The sequence below is a fragment of the Microcaecilia unicolor genome, chromosome 2, assembly GCF_901765095.1.
Source record: "Microcaecilia unicolor chromosome 2, aMicUni1.1, whole genome shotgun sequence".
NCBI lineage: Eukaryota > Metazoa > Chordata > Amphibia > Gymnophiona > Siphonopidae > Microcaecilia > Microcaecilia unicolor.
In genome coordinates, this window is record NC_044032.1 from 129,621,209 (window position 1) to 129,643,232 (window position 22,024).

Sequence of the window (22,024 nt, forward strand, 5' to 3'; positions counted from 1 at the left end):
TGTGGAGGTAGGCCTCCAACAGATCTAGAGACATCAAGAACTCTCCTCTTTGTACCGTCACAATACCTGACCTGAAGGTTTCCAAACAGGATGACAAAATTTTCAATGCCCTGTTCACCTGCTTGAGATCTAAAATCAGACAAAAGGAACCCTCCTTTTAGGGTACTATAAAGTAAATGGAATACCTGCCAGAATCTTTCTAGTCCTGAGGAACAGAGATAACTGCTTCCTGAGCCAAGGATCTGTCCAGGGTCTGGTGTACTGCCATAGCCTTCAGGGAAGACTTGAAGGTGACACTATAAAGGTGTGTAGTAGAAGATAACAAAACTCCAGAGCATAGCTGCTTCTTATGATTTCTAAGACTCACTGGTCAGAAGTAATCTAGACCCATCTCTGTTAAAACTCCTGAAACCTGCTTCTTCATTGTGTTACTCGGGAGGCACCGGCACCGGCTATCGTCCCCCCCCCCAGCCACTGTCTCGACCTCCACATTGACTGCCATGACGATTGAAAAGGTTGCCCCCTTTTCCAGAACCTACTCCTTGCTTGGTCAATACATCCTAAGCTCCCTAAGAAAGACTCTATCTGAAGAAAGGGAAGACACACAGAGCCTCGGAAACTTAGACTCCCCCAAATTCATAACCAACTTCTCTAACTCTTCACCAAAAACCAACCTGTCTTTAAAGAGGAGCTGACTCAAACATACCTTGGAAGACAAGTCTGCAGACCGATTCCTAATCCACAAGAAACACCCCTCCGCCACCACCAAAGCCAGACTCTTCGTGGAGACACAGAACAAATCATACAAGGTTTCCATTAGAAAGGCAGTACCCATTTCCAAATTGATGATATCTGCAGATGCCTGGGATGAACTCTTGCCCAGAGAGTCTGGTAAATGCTTGGCCTACCAGAAACAAGTTCTAGCAATGTAACTGCCACATATAGAGGCATATTTTCAAAGCACTTAGCCTTCCAAAGTTCCATAGGTTTCTATGGAACTTTGGAAGGCTAAGTGCTTTGAAAATATGTCCAATGGCCACCTGCAATGCGAAAGCCAAAACCTCAAAGGATCTCCTTTAAGACAGATTCTATCCTGCGATCCTGAGGACATAGGGAATCCTAATACAGAGGTTTCAGCAATGGTGAAAGAAAGCCAGGAGTGTTTAAGGGGAGAGCATAGTAAAGGACGCACACTATCCCTATCAACTTCTAAGCAGCTTGTAGATGCAAGGAAAAAACACAATTTGAAGTGTCTGTATACAAATGCTAGCAGCCTAAGATATAAGATAGGAGAGTTAGAGTATATAACACTAAATGAAAAGGTAGATATAATAGACATCTCAGAGACCTGGTGGAAGGAGGACAATCAAGGGGACACTGTGTTATCAGGGTACAAATTATATCGCAATGATAAAGTGGATCAAATTGGGGGTTTGGGGGTTGCACTACATGTTAAAGAGGGAATGGAGTCAAAAGAATAAACATTTCACATGAAACAGATACAGTGTGGAATCCTTACGTATAGAAATTCCATATGTGAAGGGAAGGGGTATTCTGGTAGGGCTGTTCTACTGTTCGCCAAGACAGAAATAAACAGACAGATAAAGAAATGCTTACAGAAATTAGGAAAGCTGGTAAATTGGGCAACAGTGATTTCAATTATCAAACACTTGCACAAGGGGAAAGTGGATCCGAAACAGAATTCAAAACACTGCTCCACTTTTTTCCATTGTGAGACCGGGACTCAGCTGCAGAATTATATAAGAAGTGGAGAAAAATAGACCTCTGTGAAAAGGGAGCTACACCCTTCTAGACACTGGCTAATCTCTCAGTAAGCTCACAATAATCATTGGTCAGAAGAAGCCGCCATCATACCAAAGCAGCCTCCACAGTGAGCAGCTAACTAGCCTCCTACTGCTAACAACCAGAACCCACTGGCCTGAAAAGTTTGGAGCTGAAATTCAGCCAGAAGATCAGAGTATGTATCGCAGGTGCACAACCACAAGGTTCAGACACCTACATCAGAAAAAATCCAGTGCTCCTTTTTCTCTCTTTTTTTGCTTGTTTCTGAGAGGGGATTTTGGGGTTGTTTTTTTAAGTGGGGCCATCCCGGCACACCCACCAATGAAGCAGGGCTGCACAGAAACTCACTTACCTCTACTGGGAGACTGAAGTATTGAATGGTTCAGGGATGCATACTCAATAGTTTTCAGTCTCCCTCTGTTGGCAAGAGTGCATGTACCCACTGGTCAAGAATGGTCTGTTGAGACGACGAGGAAACCCTAGTTACATTAGTATACGTAATTGGGTAATTAGAACCAACAGCTTAAATAACCAGGTGTGAAGTAAACTAAACAACAGAGTAACTCTGAACAGCTTAATTGGGCATCCCATCCTGTATAAAAATACTAAAGATTTTGAATTTGATTTTCTTCACAGAAGTTCTTAGGAGCTCTTCAAAAAGGACACGCGAGGTATAAATTTTCCTAAGTGCCAAAGAGGGTGTCCTTACTTGTGTGTGAAATATAGGGGTGCAAAAGAAAGATTACAGTCAAACCACACTCTCAGTAAGCAAAGAGATTTTAGGAGACATTTAATAAACAGATAAATTACCGACTCACATTCACATCTGAGCGGAGAAGTGACCTGCACCCACTGCCATCAGCAAGCAGTGTACCACTTTTCTTAACTTCACCCTTCTCCTCTTCAGTTGCCACCTCTGTTCCTGAGGCTTCTTTCCTTCCAGATGTCCTGCTCAAGTTTGGCTTTGGTCTCTGAAATCGACCCCTTCTTACATGATCTGACTTCAGAGCATCCCCTTTAACCAAGCATGAAATATCAGGTTCTTCATCAGACCTAAGAGAAAAAAAAAATCATAATTACAGCCTCATCTCCATGAAGCCTGGGAGCATCTTCTAATATCATCCAGTATTACATCATTAAGAAAGAATATAAAACATTTAACAGTATTTACTCTAGCTGTTGCACTGCTTGTTATCATACATGGCAAATTCTAGAATGTATTAAATAGCAAGCACTCATATTTACATTCTGGTATTTTTAAAATAAATGAACCTTTTATAGTACTGAAAGAAGCTCTCACAAGAGCTGTGTTCTAGACTCACATCTACAGGAGATTCTTGTAAGACTGGGCCTGCATAATGGATGCTAGAAAGACCTAATAAAACAGTTCTTTAATATTCTTTTTAGTGTGTGTTGATCACTTGACTAAGCTAATTGAGTCAGATGATGTGTGCAAAACCTGAAGATCATCAGGAAGACGAGGCTGGACATCTACTGACAGATGCATTCCACCGACTGGTTGACCCCACAAGAGCAGTACAGACCACCTCAGAAGCCCCAGAGTCATTTGATGTGGAAGATCGAAACCAGCTCAGTGTCATTTGATATGGAAGATCAAAACCAGCTTGTCAACTCACTGTATCTTTTATGTTTAAATCTTTTTATTAACGGATAGTCACATAAAGCATATACTCAAAAACTTGCAACATCACTATAATACTATACAGCAACCATCTATATGAGGTATCCAATAGTTTAATTATTTAAACCCTCCCCTAAACAGCCCACCTCTACTCCCCTCCCCTACCATCTTAAACCCCCTTTACACCCCCTTACCCTTCCATGGAATAGAGGCATAAAGGCATAACACATCATAACAAGGTAGTCCAAAAGCATTTAACCATTGAGGAGACTGCTCCTAGCTGCTGGCTGCAACGTGTCCCAAAATCGACTCCACACCGCTTGCAGACGCCTGCCTTCTATTGATTCCAGGTCCTTAATCCCCTGTCTCTCCAGTTTTAATCGCTCAATCATTTGTATCCTCCACTGCGCCAGAGTTGGACTAGTAGATTCTCTCCAGTTCAGTAGCAGCACTCTCTTCCCTTGTAGCACAGATCTCCGCAGAAAGTCCTTCAGGGCCTGGTACTCGAAAGTCCCCGTATTTAAACTCCTCAAATAGAAGTAGAGGCTGCAAGGGCACCGTGTTGTTCCAGTACTTCCTGATCGCATCTAAAATCTCTGTCCAGAAGTTTATCACTTGCGGGCAAGTCCAAAACATATGGCCCAAAGTTGCTGGATCTTTACCACATCTTGGGCATGCCCCTGATGCTCCAAATCGCGCCCTGAATGCGTGATTGGGCGCCACATATAGCCTTAATGCAAATTTATATTACAGTTCCCAGTCATGTGAGAATGTGGCCCTCTTCAATATGCTTCTGAGGAAGTCTGTGAACAAACTCTTGGAGACTTCCACTGCTAAGTCCACCGTCCACTTCTTCGCATAACTTGCATAGTCTATGTCTTCTGTCATGTCCACCAGATTGCGATGAAAAAATCTCAACGGCACTGTATTCTGAGATCCCAGAGTAAGGGCTGAGTTCAGTATTTCTTGAACATCCTCACACAGATTCACCCATCCGAGTGAGGAGGCATAGTGACGCACTTGATAGTATGCCAAAGAGTCAAAAGCTGGCAATTTAAACTCCTGCTGCAGATCTGTAAACTCTTATTTTTCCTTCCTCATCCAGCAGCTGATACATGTAGTGAATCCCGCGTGCTTGCCACGCAAGAAGGGACTTAGAGGATGTGCCCACTGGAAAATCTGGATTATTTTTCAATGGTAAGTATGGTGTGGCAGCTGGAGAGAAGTTATGCCGCCTGCACAGGCAGCTCTCGCTGAACTAATAAATGGGTTTTTCCCAATCTCCAGCTGTGGCTTTCTGCTCGTTGTGTGCACCAGCTATCCCAGATGCTCCTTGGGGGCTAGCAAAGTTTCTATCTCAGTTGGCGTGAAGTCTTGAGTACCAGTTAACCAGTCTCGTATATGCCTCAATACACATGACACTACCAAATACCTGATGTTCAATAATCCCATTCCCCCGTGAGCCTTGGGTTTCTGTAACACTGTCATGGGAAGTCTGGGGCGCCAGTGCCTTCACAAAAACCCTGCACCAGCCAGTGCAACAGTCGCTCTTCTCTTCGCCTCAAATATAGCAGCAGCATTTGGAATAGGTAGAGCCACTTTGGAGCTATCATCATATTAAAAAGTGCTATACAGCCCCAGAGCTGTAGCAATCGGCGAGTCTCCGCCAATAGTGGGAACACATTCAATTTGTATAGCATGGACAGGTCTGTCGGGACCAAGACCCCCAAATACTTAATCTTGTCTTCTGCCCATTCCAGTGGGAACCGATCTCCCCAACTACTCCGCACCTCCCCTCCTAATGGCAGTCCTTGTGACTTGGCTAGATTAAGCTTGAATCCCGACACTTTCCCATAGCCTTCCAGTACTTCCAACAAGCATTGCAGTGTTGAGTGGGCCGAGTCTTTAGTAAAAGATCAACTGCATAAGCAAGTATTTTGGTGACTACCCCCTGGATTTCGATGCCCCATATCTGCTCTGCTGCTTGTATCTCACACAAAAGAGGCTCCAAAGAGAGCACAAACAGCAGAGGGGACAGGGGACATCCTTGTTGGGTCCCACAACTTATCTTCATCTCCTTCGTCCGAATCCCATTTACAACTAGCATAGCTGTCGGTGCAGAATAAAGTGCCCGGATAGCCTGCAGGTACCAGCCTGTGACCCCCACCCATTGCAGCGCTTCGAACATAAAGGTCCAAAGCACCCTATCAAATGCGTGCTCTGCGTCTAGACTAACTATTAACCCACATTTGCCAGCTACCGTGCTGTGTATTACCACTGCCAGTAACTTGCGCACATTGAGTACTGACTGGCGGCCTCTCACAAAGCCTACCTGACTCTCCTGTATTATCTGGGGCAGTAAAAGAGCCAGCCGATCTGCCAGAACTAGTGACAGGATTTTTACATTGACATTTATTAATGAGATCGGCCGGTACGAGCCAGGGTCCAATAAGTCCCTCCCTCCTTTTGGTATAAGACTTACTAGCGCTGTGTTTGCCTGGGGGGGTAAAGCCTCTTTATCAATCACTTCTGCGTAGAATTCCCATAACGGCCCCAGCAGCTGAGGGCCCAACATTTTATAAAATTCTCCAGGAAAGCCATCAGGCCCAGGCGCCGAGTATAGCTTTAGGGCCTTGATGGCTCTCTGAATTTCTTTGGCCGTTAAAGGTGCATTAAGCCCCTCCACTGCTGCAGCTGGGAGCTGCGGCATTCCTGACTGCTCCAAGTATTCCCTTATACCTTCCCGTTCTCCGGGCTCTCCTGTAGCTGCGCTGAGTAATCTTGAAATATCCTGACTTGATGACCGTCAAACTGTGTTGAGTTTCTCTTCAGTCGATAGCCCTGAAGGATCTCCACTTTGTGGATGTAATTATGCACTTTCAAAATGATCGCTCTCGGTATCTGTCTGCCATCTTGTCTTCATCCCACGCGGTGCACCCGCTCCAAGGACAAGGGCCCCGTGTGGTCAGAGAGAGCAAACTCTTCCTTCAACCATTTTTCTATGGTTGTGTTCAGCATCCCTTCCCCGATTGATTCTGGGATGCCTATGGATCCTTAGGTTTGCTCTTCTTGATCTGTTCTCAAGATCACCCAGGGCAGATGTCATGGTCTATATTTTAGCGAGTGCGCGCTCCAGGCGCTGTGAAGTCGGAGCGCCCGCATCCTCCAGCTCTGAGACTCTGCGTTCCAATTCACTGGTTCTCTGAGTGGTTTCCCCCAGCAATGTCTCAATATTCGCGATGTGCCCGGTAAGGCGATCCCACCGCGGTTCCAGCGCCCTTTCCACTGCCGATGTTATTTGCGTCAGCTGCTCTGTTGAAAACACTTGGGCCTCCGGCGCTTGTTTAGTTTCTGGCGCGCTTTCCGCTACTCGAGCCTTCTCCTTCTTCCCTCTGCTCGCCATCGGCTTGCTTTGCGCTTCTAAGTATTTGTCCATCAGTTGTACACCTCGTTGTTAGGTGTCTCGTTGCGTTTTGGTTCGTTCTTTATCGTTGCTTGGGGTATTTAAATTAAATTGCGAGGAGCTGGGGCCTAAGAGAGCTTGAGAATACGTCTCACTCTCCCTACAGCATCACGTGACCCCCCTTCACTGTATCTTTTATAAGTCTAGAGTTGTGTGTGTTCAGGGTGGACCATCTTTTTGCGCCATGGTCAAGTCTGGGCTTGGAAGATGAACTCAAATTGGATTTATTGACAGTAGGCCATCTTAAGGGTAGTCATAAATGTTGTGGTGAAATGAAAGCTCTTGGACTTCTTAGTTCCAAGTGAGAAAAGTAGCTGTAGCGTTCCAACATCAAAGGCCTGATGGGACAACAGCACTGGAAGCCAGTGGATATCTACTAGTGGATATCTACAGGTCGCAGAGTACCACTAATGAACTGCATTGTAGAATTTAACTGTGTGTTCACCAAACGCACATATGGGCCCACACTGGTGAACAGTGAAGAAATTATGAGCACACGTTATGCATTATGGAATAGGGTTAAAAAGGTTAGAGATTGATAAAGTCTGTACAGCTCTGGAAATTATCAAATTGACAGAGCTTACATGAGCTCTGGGATTTATGGTCCCTACAAACAGGCCTGGGAAAGGAGACTAGTGTAAACAGTAAGATGTTGCCAGACCTTGGAAATCAGATAAGCCCTGAGAAAAACAGTCTTGCAGAAGAAGGAACTATTGTCTGAAACAGGTATTTAAACTGTCCTCTCAGAAGAATATTTTGGGAGATGCAGAGTTAGACCACGTTTGGGTCCCCTGCGCTCCCCATGAGAAACTAGCATTTGTAATGTACTTTCTCTTGGTAAGAATAATAAAGAATTGCCTCTCTCATATGCTGGCCCTCATAGTGTTTTATCGCTCTCTAAATTGTGGGTGGTTGGTGAGTACTAATTTGGGAAGTGATACAAGCAGCCTTATTTTAATTAAAAACAACAGTACTCCACCACTGAGTAACAGTAGGGGGCCAATGGATCAACATTCATGTTGCAGCACCTGTGAGTACTGGTCAGCCTGGTGCCATCTAGGGAAATAGATGACCAACCTCCTGTACAAATTCAGAAGTAGGACCAAACCCCAGTGTTCAACTAATTCTCAGTACCATTCATTTTTTGACTATTTTGTCAAATTCTTTTCAGTTTAAGATTGTGGAAATATAAATAAAGTTAAGTTGGTACTATCACCAAATTCTATAAAATGGGGTGCGCAAACTAATGCTTAGCGCTTAAATTTGTACACACTATTATAGAATAAGTCAGTTGTGTGTACAGGTTAAGCCATTAATTGGCTGATAATTGTTGGTACCAATTTGCAGTTGTGCACATAACTTCTCTTGGTTGCTATTCTCTAACCTGTGTGCGCTAATTCTAGGGTACACATCTACAAAGGATTAGTGCACACAGTTTGTAGAATAAAAGCAAATCTGCCACATTTAGGCACCCACATTTACACTAGCCTTTGAGCTGGTGTAAGTGGGGGCACCAAAATGTGTGCATGTACATGCAGAATTGTTACTCAGTGCTTTTTTTTGTAGAAAAAAAGGTGCTGGTACTCATAATGAGCGGGGTCACCACATATGGCTCCACCCCTATGATAGCCACACCCCTTATACCAGCCAATGCGCATATAAATAGACATCACTGAAAGTATTATACTAGTATAGGAGAAAAAAATTGTATGATTTTTTTTCATTATAAATAATTTATGTAAGCTGTTACAGCTCCAGTAGACCCAGTGCAAAATAAGATAGCAGATGTAAATTCTCAAATTGGACATATTCCAAACACTAAAATGAAAATAAAATGATTTTTTTCTTCCTTTGTTTTCTGGTGACTTTGTTTTTCCTGATCATGTCAACCTCAGTCTCTGATTCTGCTGCTCCCTATCTGTTCCCTTAACTCAGTTTCCTGGGATTCCTTTCCATTTATTTCTTTACTTTCCTCCTTTTTTCTTCATTTCTTGTTCTACATCCATAGCTAAAAGCTGGGTCCTCCGCATACTTGACTGGAGGAGATATAGAGAGTATCCAGTTTTTGCCTATTTTCTCCATCAATGTGCAGTTTTTCCTCATCTCCGTCAGTATGCATCTCCTTCCTATTCTCCCCGCCCCACCATCCATGTGCATCTTCTTCCTCTGTCTTCCCTCTCCTCCATCCAAGTCCAGCATTCTTCCTCTCTCCCTAACCCTCCATCCGTGTGTATCTCCTTCCTCTGTCTTTATTTCCCTCCAACATTTCTCTCCCCTGCCCTCCACTCCACCCACGTCCAGCATTTCTCCTCTCTCCCCTCCATCCATGTGCATCTCCTTCCTGTCTTCCCTCTCTCCATCCATGTCCAGCATTTCTCCTGCCCTCCCCGCCATCAATCCATGTCCAGCAACTCTCCTCTCTCCCCTGCCTTCCCCTCCCATCCATGTCCAGGGTAAACGTCTACAAAACAGATGAAGATGTGATTCCGTGTGCCCCAATGAAAGGAGAGTATAACTCTACTTCCATTTAATTTTAATATATTCCATTGTCTTTATAAACACCAGGCTTCCCAAGGCAGATTACAACCAGTTAAGATGAACCCATCAGGAAACAGAATATTCTGACATCTGGCCATCTGAATTGTTTAGAAGCACAGTGAACTGGGTGGCAGCCGACACCGATGCCGCAGGCTGCACCGATATCGGGGACCTCACCACAGGTGAAGGGCCAGATGCCGCTGCAGCAGTTGGTATGGAAGGCGCAAGCACCCCCGACACCGAAGCAGACTGGCGCAGCAATACTTCCAGAAGCTCTGGAAGCAGGGCCTTGATGCGATCGTCGAGAGCCGCCGTCGGACAAGGCTGCAGGGTCAGTAAAGGAGCAGGTGGCAGAATCTGTCGAAGCTCAGGGGCAGGTACAGGGCTGCTAGAAGACCGACGAATCGGCACCTCCTGAATAGAGGGGGAGCAATCCTCTCGGCGCCAACGCTTCTCAGGTGCCGATTCCCTCGACACCACAGAGCTCCCGGCACCATGTGTCAAAGGAGAACAATGACGGTGCTTCTTCACCTTCGCTCGACACCCGTCATCGAGACTCCTCGGTACCAATGAGAACATAGAATCCTCATGCCTCCTCAGGGCCGGGTCCGACAAAGGTCGGTCCCGGGGGGCCTGCATAACAGGAGGCCTCGAGGTACATGGAGACCCACTTGATGCCTCACTGCTCCCAGCGTGAATAGGTCTTTCAGCAGCCATTACCTCTGCTTCCGACGTCGATGCTTCCCTCAAAAGTCGATGTCGACACCGCCGTCCTCGATACCGATGTCGAAGGACAGGACCGAGCCCCAAAAAGCTTTTCTCACTGGGCCTCTCGAGACGCTTGAGTCCGTTTCTTCATACGAAGACACAGACTACAAGCGGCTGGGCTATGGTCAGGCCCAAGGCACTGGATACACCAGGCGTGGGTATCGGTACCTGAGATGGTCCAGTTGCACAGAGTACAACATTTGAAGCCTGAACCTTAATCGACCACAACATCACCATGTATTTGTTTCACACCATGTATTTGTTTCTCTACCAGACTTGGCGAACGCCTTTACGGTACTATGTAAGCCACATTGAGCCTGCAAATAGGTGGGAAAATGTGGGATACAAATGTAACAAATAAATAAATAAAGCTGTCCTTGATTTCATCAAGGAATTCTACCTCCCTAGCGTGCCCCGATGTTACATTCACCCAGTCAATATCAGGGTAATTGAAATCACCTATTATTATTGTGTCGCCCAGTTTGTTTGCGTCCCTAACTTCCTTTAACATTTCTGCATCCATCTGTTCATCTTGGCCAGGTGGATGGTAGTACACTCCTATCACTATCCTTTTCCCCTTTACACATGGAATTTTAATCCACAGTGATTCCAAGAACTATTTTGTTTCCTGTAGAATTTTCGATCTATTTGATTCAAGGCTCTTGTTAATATACAATGCTAACCCCCCCCCCCCCCCCCCCACCAATTCGATTCACTGCACTGCCCCCTAGGGTGCCCGGTTGGTGTCCTGGCATCTCAGGGGGACCAGTGCACTACGAATGCTGGCTCCTCCCATGACCAAAGGGCTTGGATTTGGTCGTTTCTGAGATGGGCGTCCTTGGTTTCCATTTTCGCCGAAAATCAGGGACGACTATCTCTAAGGACGATCTAAATGTCAAGATTTGGGCGTCCCCGACCGTATTATCGAAAGGAAAGATGGATGCCCATCTTGTTTCCCCGCCCCTTCGCCGGGACGTCCTGCGAGCACGTCCTCAGGAAAACCTGGGCGCCCCTTTCGATTATGCCCCTCATTGTGGTTCAACTTAAGGACATCCTTTCCATTTGGGTGGGCATTATATTCAGTATTTGAGAGTGAAGATTGATGTAATCTTTCCTCCTTCTATAAACTACAGAAGATTACTCCCCGAGATATCCGGGGGGTTTTGGATCAGTGGCAAAAATTTAATCACAATTGGCTAGGGAGAGTAGCTATAAATAAAATGATGGTCCTCCCTAGGCTAAGATCTGTTTTTCAGACACACTCCCTTCAAGATCTCCCAGTGTCCTTGAAGGGTTTGCAAAGGAAGCTCTTTGCTTACATTTGGAGGCATTGGCCACCTCACGTGGATAGGAAGACATCGGTAAAATCTTGCGTACAGGGGGTTTGGAAGTTCCAGATTTGTTAAAGTATTATCAAGCTGCACAATTGTGAACTCTTTTTGACTGGTATTACTCACCTCCTAAGGCGTGGGTGCGCATAGAAAAATCTATGCTACCAGTGCAAATGTCCCAAAATAAATGCTTATATATATATGAACGTCTTAGTTTGTAGACTACGAAGACCTCAGTCAAGCGGAGTTGTGGAGCCTTGTTTTCCTAAGCAGTCACTCTGCTTAAGACAACAAGGCTCCACAACTCCGCTTGACTGAGGTCTTCATAGTCTACAAACTAAGACATTGGAGCGTATTGGATAGTTTTTTGACTGTTGCATATGTGGTACTGCTTGCTTTGGAGACCCAAGAAGATCAGGATTCCACTTAATGGGGCATTTCCTTTCCTTCATGGGAGTACGACCAAGGATACCAGAAACTGGAAGATGTTCTTAAATAAAAAAACTTTATTAAAGGTTTGAAGACTCGACACGTCGTGTTTCGGCCGTCAGGCCTGCATCAGGAGTCTGCTGTGCAGAGTGCTGCAGAGCAATGACGATGGAAATCCTCTGAAGATTTTACAGCAGTCTCTTGCACGGAGAATTGCTAAATGGTAATAAGGTTGATTCTTCAAAAATAACGTGGTAGTCTTTAGAAAGACTATTTAAAATGTCCGTCAGAAACGCTGCACGCACTCTTGATAATTATTGTTTTTACCGTGGGGTGCTTGAGTTTTCCGCTTGCTGGTGGATCTTCTCTCACATTTCCTTTCCTTCGACAGACTTTGTCTGTTTGGGATCAAGTCCGCAGAGGAATTCTGGGTAATAGGCGGGTGTCTAGAGCGACTTTATTATATGCTCTATTGTTCCAAGTGTCAGACTGGGATTATAGATGGCTAGAGGGCTGGGTTAATAAGGGCTTTTCTCAGGTGGGACACTTATACCAAGGTAATGTAATGTTTTAATACCCTTCCCACAACTTCAGGAACAGTTTAATATATCACACACTAGTTTCTTTTATCACACACTAGTTGGGAGGAGGGAGGGAACATTCTGGCTGGACTGTTTACATCATATGTTTAATCATATATTGCAGGTTTCCTTGCCTCTGGATCCTAAATTGTTTTTGCTGCAATGGGAAATGCTGGGGCTGTCCCTGCTAAAGCTGCAGGTTTTATTTCTTTGCCTGGTTATTATTCAAAAATAGCTTGTCCGGTGTTGGACTATTAAAAACATTCCACAGGGTTTTCAGGTCCTTAAGCAACACCTCTGGTGAGCCTATTACCTCAGCCGACTTACAGCTGCCAGTCAGGAATACTTGCATTTTTTTGATAAGACTTGACAGCCCTTTTTGGACTGGGTTCACTTGGACAATGTTGAGACTTAAATTAGTCTGAAAGGGGTGGTTGCCTGATCTGCTCTTCCTCAGTATAGATCAGGATAGAGAGGACAGTGTGATTTATGATGCTTATTATGCTGTTTCTTGTGTGTATTCCCTTGGGTCTTATGTTATTAATGTAATATTTTGTATTTCCTTTTGTGGGGTTGCTTTGCTGGGGATTTCTGGTTTTGTATTTTATTACATTGTAATGGTTATAAAATGCAATAAAAGATTAAAGTTAAAAAAAATAAGTCTTTAGCTGTTTCATAAATGAACTATAGCAATGTAACTGACATATTTCATATGGAATTAAAATCCATAACTTGGGGCTCAGGCAACTGAAAGTTCCTAATACTGTAGATTAAATTTATCTGCAAATTTTAGTACAGTAGAGTCCTGGTTAACGACTTTGTTATCCAATACTCCAGATTAAGTGACAATTGGTTAACTGAGCTCCGTCCACTCTACCACTACTACTATTTAGCATTTCTATAGCGCTACAAGGCATACGCAGCGCTGCACAAACATAGAAGAAAGACAGTCCCTGCTCAAAGAGCTTACAATAATAGACAAGAAATAAAGTAAGCAAATCAAATCAATTAATGTGTACAGGAAGGAGGAGAGGAGGGTAGGTGGAGGCGAGTGGTTACAAGTGGATACGAGTCAAAAGCAATGTTAAAGAGGTGGGCTTTCAGTCTAGATTTAAAGGTGGCCAAGGAAGGGGCAAGACGTAGGGGCTCAGGAAGTTTATTCCAGGCATAGGGTGCAGCGAGACAGAAGGCGAGAAGTCTGGAGTTGGCAGTAGTGGAGAAGGGAACAGATAAGAAGGATTTATCCATGGAGCGGAGTGCACGGGAAGGGGTGTAGGGAAGGACGAGTGTGGAGAGATACTGGGGAGCAGCAGAGTGAGTACATTTATAGGTTAGTAGAAGAAGTTTGAACAGGATGCGAAAACGGATAGGGAGCCAGTGAAGTGACTTGAGGAGAGGGGTAGTATGAGTAAAGCGACCCTGGCGGAAGACGAGACGGCCAGCAGAGTTTTGAACCGATTGGAGAGGGGAGAGGTGACTAAGTGGGAGGCCAGCAAGAAGCAGATTGCAGTAGTCTAAACGAGAGGTGACAAGGGTGTGGATGAGGGTTTTGGTAGAGTGCTCGGAAAGAAAGGGGCGGATTTTACGGATGTTGTAAAGAAAGAAACGACAGGTCTTGGCGGTCTGCTGGATGTGAGCAGAGAAGGAGAGAGAAGAGTCAAAGATGACCCCAAGGTTTCGAGCCGAGGAGACAGGGAGAATGAGAGAGCCATCAACAGAAATAGAAAACGGGGGGAGTGGGGAGGTGGGTTTGGGGGGGAAAATGAGAAGTTCGGTTTTGGTCATGTTTAATTTCAGGTGGCGTTGAGACATCCAGATAGCAATGTCAGACAAGCACGCTGAAACTTTGGTTTGGATGCAAGGTGAGATATCAGGGGTAGAAAGGTAGATTTGGGAGTCATCAGCATAGAGATGGTAGGAAAAGCCATGTGATGAGATTAATGAACCAAGGGAAGAAGTGTAGATAGAAAAGAGGAGGGGACCAAGAACAGAACCCTGAGGTACGCCGACAGGCAGAGGGATAGAAGTAGAAGAGGATCCACCAGAGTGAACACTAAAGGTGCGGAGGGAGAGGTAGGAAGAGAACCAGGAAAGGACAGAACCCTGGAATCCAAGTGAGGACAGGATATCGAGGAGTATGCTGTTATCGACAGTGTCAAAAGCAGTGGAAAGATCAAGAAGAATGAGGATGGAATAGAGACCTCTGGATTTAGCCAGTAATAGGTCATTGGAGACTTTAGTAAGAGCAATTTCGGTTGAGTGGAGAGGGCGAAAACCAGATTGTAGTGGGTCAAGAATAGCATGTGAGGAGAGAAAATCAAGGCAGCGGCAGTGAACAGCACGCTCAAGTAATTTGGAGAGAAAAGGGAGGAGGGAGATGGGTCGGTAATTAGAGGGACAAGTAGGGTCGAGTGAAGGCTTCTTAAGGAGAGGTGTGACCACAGCATGTTTAAAGGCAGCAGGGACAGTTGCAGTGGAAAGTGAGAGGTTGAGAATGTGACAGATAAAAGGAATAAGAGCAGGTGAGATGGCATTAAGAAGGTGGGTGGGAATGGGATCAGAGGAACAGGTGGTACATTTTGAGGAAGAAAGGAGAAGTGTAGTTTCCTCTATAGTAACTTCAGGAAAGGAGGAAAAAGAATGAGGGGAAGGAGAGAGAGGGGAACGGACTAGTGGAGGGAGAGGTGGCGAGGTAGAGAATTCAAGGTTTATCTTTTGAACCTTGTCATGAAAGAATTCAGCAAGGGTCTGAGGAGATAATGAAGGGGGAGTTGGGGGAGGGGGCACCTTGAGGAGAGAGTTCAATGTGGTGAAGAGAAGTCGAGGGTTAGAGCCAAGAGAGTTGGTCAGTTGGATATAATAATCCTGTTTGGCGTGTAAAAGAGCAGATTGGAAGGAGGTCAGCATGAACTTAAAGTGTAGGAAATCAGCAAGGGCCCGAGATTTCCGCCAGAGGCGTTTGGCGGAGCGGGTACAGGAACGTAGGTAGCGGATATTAGAAGTTAGCCAAGGTTGGGGTTTTGTGCGCCTTATAGGGCGGGTCATCAAAGGTGCAAGAGTGTCTAAGGCAGAGGATAGAGTATTGTTGTAAGAAGAAACAGCCTCGTTGACAGACGTGGATGGTGCCACAGTAGAGAGGAGGTTTGAAACATGGGAGGATAGAGATGAAGGGTCAATATCGTGAAGATTCCTAGATAAATTAGATATAATAGGACGGGACTGGGAGGGAGGAGATTTAAGTGTGAAAGTTATAAGATGGTGATCAGAGAGGGGAAGATCAGAGGCAAGGAAACTAGAGGGTGAACAGTTGGAGGAGAAGATGAGATCAAGACAGTGACCATTTTGATGAGTGGGGGAGGTGGAGCATAGTTGGAGATTAAAGGAGGATGTTAAAGCGAGTAACTTGGAAATATAAGAGTTGGAAGGATCATTAGCAGGAATATTAAAGTCACCAAGGATGAGAGAGGGGGAGGAAGGATCATGGAAGAAGGCAAGCCAGGCGTCAAAGTCACTGAGAAAGGATGAAAGGGACTTATCAGGGGGACGATAAATGACCGCTATTCGAAGAGGCAAAGGAGAGAAAAGGCGGATAGAGTGGACTTCAAAGGAGGAAAAACAGTGAGATTGAGGTGGAAGAAGGGGTTGAAATCTGGAGGAGGGAGAGAGAAGTAGTCCAACACCGCCCCCGCGACCAGTAGGGCGAGGAGTATGTGAAAAAAGATAACCACCATGGCAGAGGGCTGCGACTGAAGCAGAGTCATCAGGGCAGAGCCAGGTTTCTGTTATGGCGAGCAGATGGAGGTGACGCGAGATAAAGAGGTCCTGGATATAGGGGAGTTTGTTACAGATAGAGCGGGCATTCCATAGGGCGCAAGAGAAGGGCAGAGAAGAGGAGGGGAGTAGAGGAATAGAGACGAGGTTAGAGAGGTCGCGGTGAGATCTGTAGAGTTGGGATAATAGTTGGTGAGGAGGGCCAGGATTTGGATTGATGTCACCGAGTAAGAGAAGGAGTAAAAGAGAGCGGAGGAGAGTAGGAGAGGTGTGGCCACGCAGGCGTCGAAGGCGAGAGGTATTTAGGTGGAATGGGGAAGGCAAAATGGAGGGAAGAAAGAGACGGATATTAAAAGCCAAGAGGGAGGAAGAAGGTAGGAGAGAAGGTGAGGTGATGAAGTCGATGGATGGGCAGTGAGTTCCTGCCCACATGAACAGCAGTCGCCTCCCTGCTGTTGGACCTCCCATGCCACCCAAAACTAAGTTTTATAATAAAGTATACCTGATGTACACCACCTTGTGTGAAACTCTTCATAAAGGCAATTAATAAATCTCAATTAAATAATTAGAAAGGTGTCAAAGAGACTAAAACATTAGTATGAGGTGTATTATACAATTTAGTACCATTATATGAGCACTGAAAAATGAGCAATATATTTACAGTACATACTTTATATGTTCTTTTGCAGTTAATTCCAGAACATTCTCCCCATCAGCCATTTCCTCTGACTCCGGTTTTCCAGGTGACTTCTGCGAAGACTGCAATGTCTTTGTTCCCTTGCTTTTCTGTGTTAAATATGTGGAACTGGAATCATCCAATAAATGAAGGGACTGCTCCTGAGCAGGAGAGGTAAGCTAAAATAACAAATAAAGAAGAGAGTAAGTCGTCTGACAGATAAGAGATTTTGTAATTTTATCCTATTCTGCAATAAGAACATACACATCTCCATAACAAGAAAGACTAAAGGTCCATCAAGCCCAGTATCCTGTTTCCAACAGTGGCCAATCCAGGTCACAAGCACCTGGCAAGATCCCAAAACAGTAAAACAGATTTTATGCTGATTATCCCAGAAATAAGCAATGGATTTTCCCAAGTCCATCTGAACAATGGCTTATGGATTTCTTTTTTAAACTTGCTAAACTAACTACTTTTACCAAGTTCTCTGGCAAGGATTCCAGAATTTAATTACACATGTTGAGTGAAAAAGTATTTTCCCTGACTTCTTAGTAGACGCATTGATTGCCTCCTAGTGCTTCTATTTTTGGAAAGAGAAAACAAGCAATTTACTTCTACCCATGCCACTCTACTCAGTATTTTATAGATCCCTATCATATCTCCCCTCAGCCATCTCTTCTCCAAGAGTCCTAACCTCTTCAGCCTATCCTCATAAGGACGTTGCCCCATCCTCTTTACCATTTTCTTTGCCCTTCTTTGTACCTTTTCTATTTCTGCTACATCTTTTTTGAGATGCAGTGACCAGAACTGCTACTATTACTACTACTTATCATTTCTAAAGCGCTACTAGACATACAGAGCGTAATTAGGACAAACAGGACAAACAAGAGATAAGGGAATATTAAAGTGAGGATGATAAAATAAGGGTTCTGAACAAGTGAATAAGGGTTAGGAGTTAAAAGCAGCATCAAAAAGGTGGGCTTTTAGCTTAGATTTGAAGACGGCCAGAGATGGCGCTTGACATACTGGCTCAGGAAATCTATTCCAGGCATATGGTGCAGCAAGATAAAAGGAACGGAGTCTGGAGTTAGCAGTGGAGGAGAAGGGTGCAGATAAGAGAGATTTACCCAGTGAACGAAGTTCCCGGGGAAGAGTTTTGGGAGAGATGAGAGTGGAAAGGTATTGAGGAGCTGCAGAGTGAATGCACTTATAAGTCAATAAGAGGAGTTTGAACTGTATGCGGAAACGGATAGGAAGCTAGTGAAGTGACTTGAGGAGAGGGCTAATGAGTATAACGACACTGGCTGAATATTAGTCGTGCAGCAGAATTTTGAACAGATTGAAGAGGAGAGAGTTGGCTAAATGGGAGACCTGTGAGAAGCAAGTTGCAATAGTCTAAGCGAGAGGTGATAAGAGTATGGATAAGGGTTCTGGTCATGTGCTCAGAAAGGAAAGGGCAAATTTTGCTGATGTTATAGAGAAAGAAACGACAGGTTTTAGCAGTCTGTTGAATATGTGCAGAGAAGGAGAGGGAGGAGTCGAAGATGACCCCAAGATTATGAGCTGATGAGACAAGAAGGATGAGAGTGTTATCCATAGAAATAGAGAATGGGGGAGGAGGAGAGGTTGGTTTAGGGGGAAGATAAGAAGCTCAGTGTTGGTCATGTTTAGTTTCAGATAGCGCTGAGACATCCAGGCAGCAATGTCAGACAGGCAGGCTGATACTTTGGCCTGGATTTCGGCTGAGATTTCTGGTGTGGAGAGGTAGATCTGAGAGTCATCAGCGTAAAGATGATACTGAAAACCATGGGACGAGATCAGAGTACCAAGGGAAGAAGTATAGATGGAGAAAAGAAGAGGTCCCAGGACAGATCCCTGAGGTACACCAATTGACAGTGGGATAGAAGTAGAGAAGGATCCACTAAAGTATACACTAAAGGTACGCTGGGAGAGATAAGAAGAAAACCAGGAAAGAACTGAGCCCTGAAATGAAATCCAAGTGAGGACAGCGTATTAAGAAGTAGGCTGTGATCAACAGTGTCAAAAGCAGCAGATAGAATGAGAAGGATGAGGACAGAATTGAGACCTTTGGATCTGGCCATGAACAGATCATTGGAGACTTTAGCAAGCGCTGTTTCAGTTGAATGAAGGGGGCGCGAACGCCAGATTGAAGTGGATCAAGAATAGCTTAATATGAAAGAAAGTCAAGGCAACGGCGGTGAACAGAAGTATCTTGGATAGGAAAGGGGCGATAGTTGAAAGAACAGGTAGGGTCCAATGAAGGTTTTTTAAGGAGTGGTGTGATTACGGCGTGTTTGAAGGCATCAGGAACAGTCGCAGTGGAAAGTGAAAGATTGAGGATATGGCAGATAAAAGGGGTGACAGTAGGAAAGATAGTGTTAAGTAGATGGGTGGGAATAGGATCAGAGGAACATGTAGTTAGTTACGAGGAGGAAAGAAGATGTGTAGTTTTCTCTTCAGTGACTTCAGAAAAGAAAGAAAAATAGGCAGGGGTTGGAGGGTTAAGAGAATGGACTAAGGGAAGGAGAGGTGGAGGTGACCTGGTTGAGAATTCAAGTTTAATCTTGTGAACCTTATCATGAAAGAACTCAGCCAGAGTCTGTGCGGAAAGTGAAGTGGGTGTTGGAGGTGAAGGCACTTTGAGGAGAGAGTTCAGTGTGGCAAAGAGACGTTGAGGTTTTGAGCCAAGAGAATTTGTCAACTGGACGTAATAGTCCTGTTTGGCAAGTAAAAGAGCAGACTGGAAGGAGGTTAGCAAGAATTTGGAATGTATGAAGTCAGCATGGGCACGGGATTTAAGCCAAAGGCGTTCGGCAGAGCGGGCACAGGAACGTAGGTAGCGGATTCTAGAGGTCAGCCAAGGCTGGGGTTTGGTACGTTTTACAGAACGGAGAATGGGAGGAGCGAGAGTATCCAGAGCAGAGGAGAGAATAGTATTATAGGAAGAGACAGCCTCATTGACAGACTTGGATAACATAGTGGATAGTGGTAGAGAAGAGATTTGAAACATTGGAGGACAGAGCAGAAGGGTTAATAGCCTGAAGATTCCTAAATGTATTGGTTAAGATTGAACGGGACTGGGGAGGAGGGTGTTTTAAGTGTGAAAGTTATCAGATAATGGTTAGAGAGGGGAAGAGTTGAGGCACAGAAACTGGAGAGTGAGCAGTTTGAGAAGAGGATAAGATCAAGTCAGTGGCCATTCTGGTGAGTAGGGGCAGTGGAGCACAGTTGAAGATTGAAAGAGGATGTTAAAGCAATCTCAGGTAGTCCTCTGGAATAGTGGGAAGGAATAACTTAAAGAAAATTATCAGCTAAGACCTAATTTCTCCTTCCATTACATAGCTTCCCATTATTCCAGAATCTGTGAAATGTTCAAAAGCAATCCCTAGAATGGGTGGGATCCTGGTGCCGCTACTCTGAGGGCCAAAGCCTCAAAACTGGCTTTCGAGCACACCACAACATCCACCCGGTAGTACTTGGCAAAGGTACTGCCTTGCAAATATCCACCGGAAACAATAAGGTAGTCTCCGCCCTGGATGTCGCTATACGCCTCATAAAATGAGCCTGAAAGGCCTGAGGAGCCTGTGTCCCCCCTAAGCAAGTTGATGTGATACGTCTCCTTCAACCACCTAGCAATTGTGGGCTTGGAAGCCATGAGGCCAAGATCCTGGGCCTGCTTTGACTGAGGAGAAAAATCTGTTGAACCAGCTTTGACCTCCTATGCTCTATGAGGATGATCCTCTCCCATGTTGTGTCAAATAGAAAGCCCAGATACTCCAGCATCTGCAACAGAGTTAGTCTGCTCTTCTCAAAATTGATCACCCAACCCAACTTTGTCCATTGCCACAATGCTGTCTGCATAGGAATAGGATTATGCATGAATTAACCAGTCGTCAAGATACAAGTGAACTCTGATTCCTTGGTACTGAAGGACGGACGCCGACGCCACCACCACCATAACCTTGGAAAACGTTCTTGGAGCCGTGGTGAGACTGATGAGAAAAGTCCTGAACTGAAAGTGAAGGCCCAGCACCGCAAAACATAAAAACCTCTGATGCAGCGGCCATATGGGTATATGCAAGTATGCCTCCTTAAGATCGAGGGTGGTGAGAAATTCTCCCACTTGAACTGAGGCTATGACTACTCTTAGTATCTTAATAAGAAAATAGGACAACTCAGATTCAATGATTTAGACCTTTGAGACGGGACAAAAAGGTGCCTTCCTTCTTTGGGACAATGAAGTAAACTGAGTATCTGCCTTGTCCCTGTTCAGCCTAGGGAACTAGAACAATGGCCCGGAGTACCAATAAGGAATCTATGGTGGCCTGAACCTCGACTGCCTTGGTTCCCTTTCAACAAGGAGACTGCAAGAAGAGAGGAGCGACCGAGCAGGAGAACATCAACTTGTAAACTTCTGTAAGACTATCCAGAACCCACTGGTCTGACATGCTTTTGGTCCACTCCTCCTGAAACTCCTGAAGACATTCTGCCACCGGAGAAAGAGAAGAGTGGACCAGCCTCACATCACTGCAAAGCTCTGGAGTCATTGGGTGCTCTCTAGCTGAGAAGAGGACTTCCTGCCACACAAAAGGAAGACTGGTGTGCCTGCAAGCAAGACTTCTGACTGTATTGCAGAAGACCAGGCCGGTACTGTCTGCTGTCTTGAAATTAAGATTTAGAACCCCCTGAAGACACACGACCAGAGGCTTTTGGCTTACCCTTTGCAACCATTGTGGCTTAGTTTCTCCCACTTCTTTCACCAAGTTACCAAGATCTTCTCCAAATAGTCACTTGCCCAAAAAGGGCAATTTTAACTAGACATGGCTTTGACGCTGCATCCTCTGTCCGATGCCGCAACCAGAGTTGCTGACATGCTGTGACAGCCAAAGACAAACTGCAGGCCATAACATATCATAAATAGCATACGCCAAGTAGGCTAACCTCGCTACCAGCTGGGTGTTATGATGAATGTCTTGTGTTGCCGACTACTGATGCCACGTC

The 22,024-nt window shown here is 45.1% G+C and overlaps 1 protein-coding gene across 5 annotated transcripts in view; it reads right to left on the reverse strand.

Moving 5' to 3' along the window:
* Window positions 1-22,024, reverse strand: part of BDP1 (B double prime 1, subunit of RNA polymerase III transcription initiation factor IIIB) — a 330,901-nt gene that overhangs the window by 163,887 nt on the left and 144,990 nt on the right. For all 5 annotated transcript variants that reach the window (XM_030193306.1, XM_030193305.1, XM_030193308.1 and 2 more), the window contains 2 exons: window positions 16,997-17,181; window positions 2,622-2,856 (listed from right to left, as the gene is read on the reverse strand). In XM_030193306.1, the coding sequence (XP_030049166.1) occupies window positions 2,622-2,856; window positions 16,997-17,181 (420 nt within the window). The remainder of the gene's footprint in view (window positions 1-2,621; window positions 2,857-16,996; window positions 17,182-22,024) is intronic.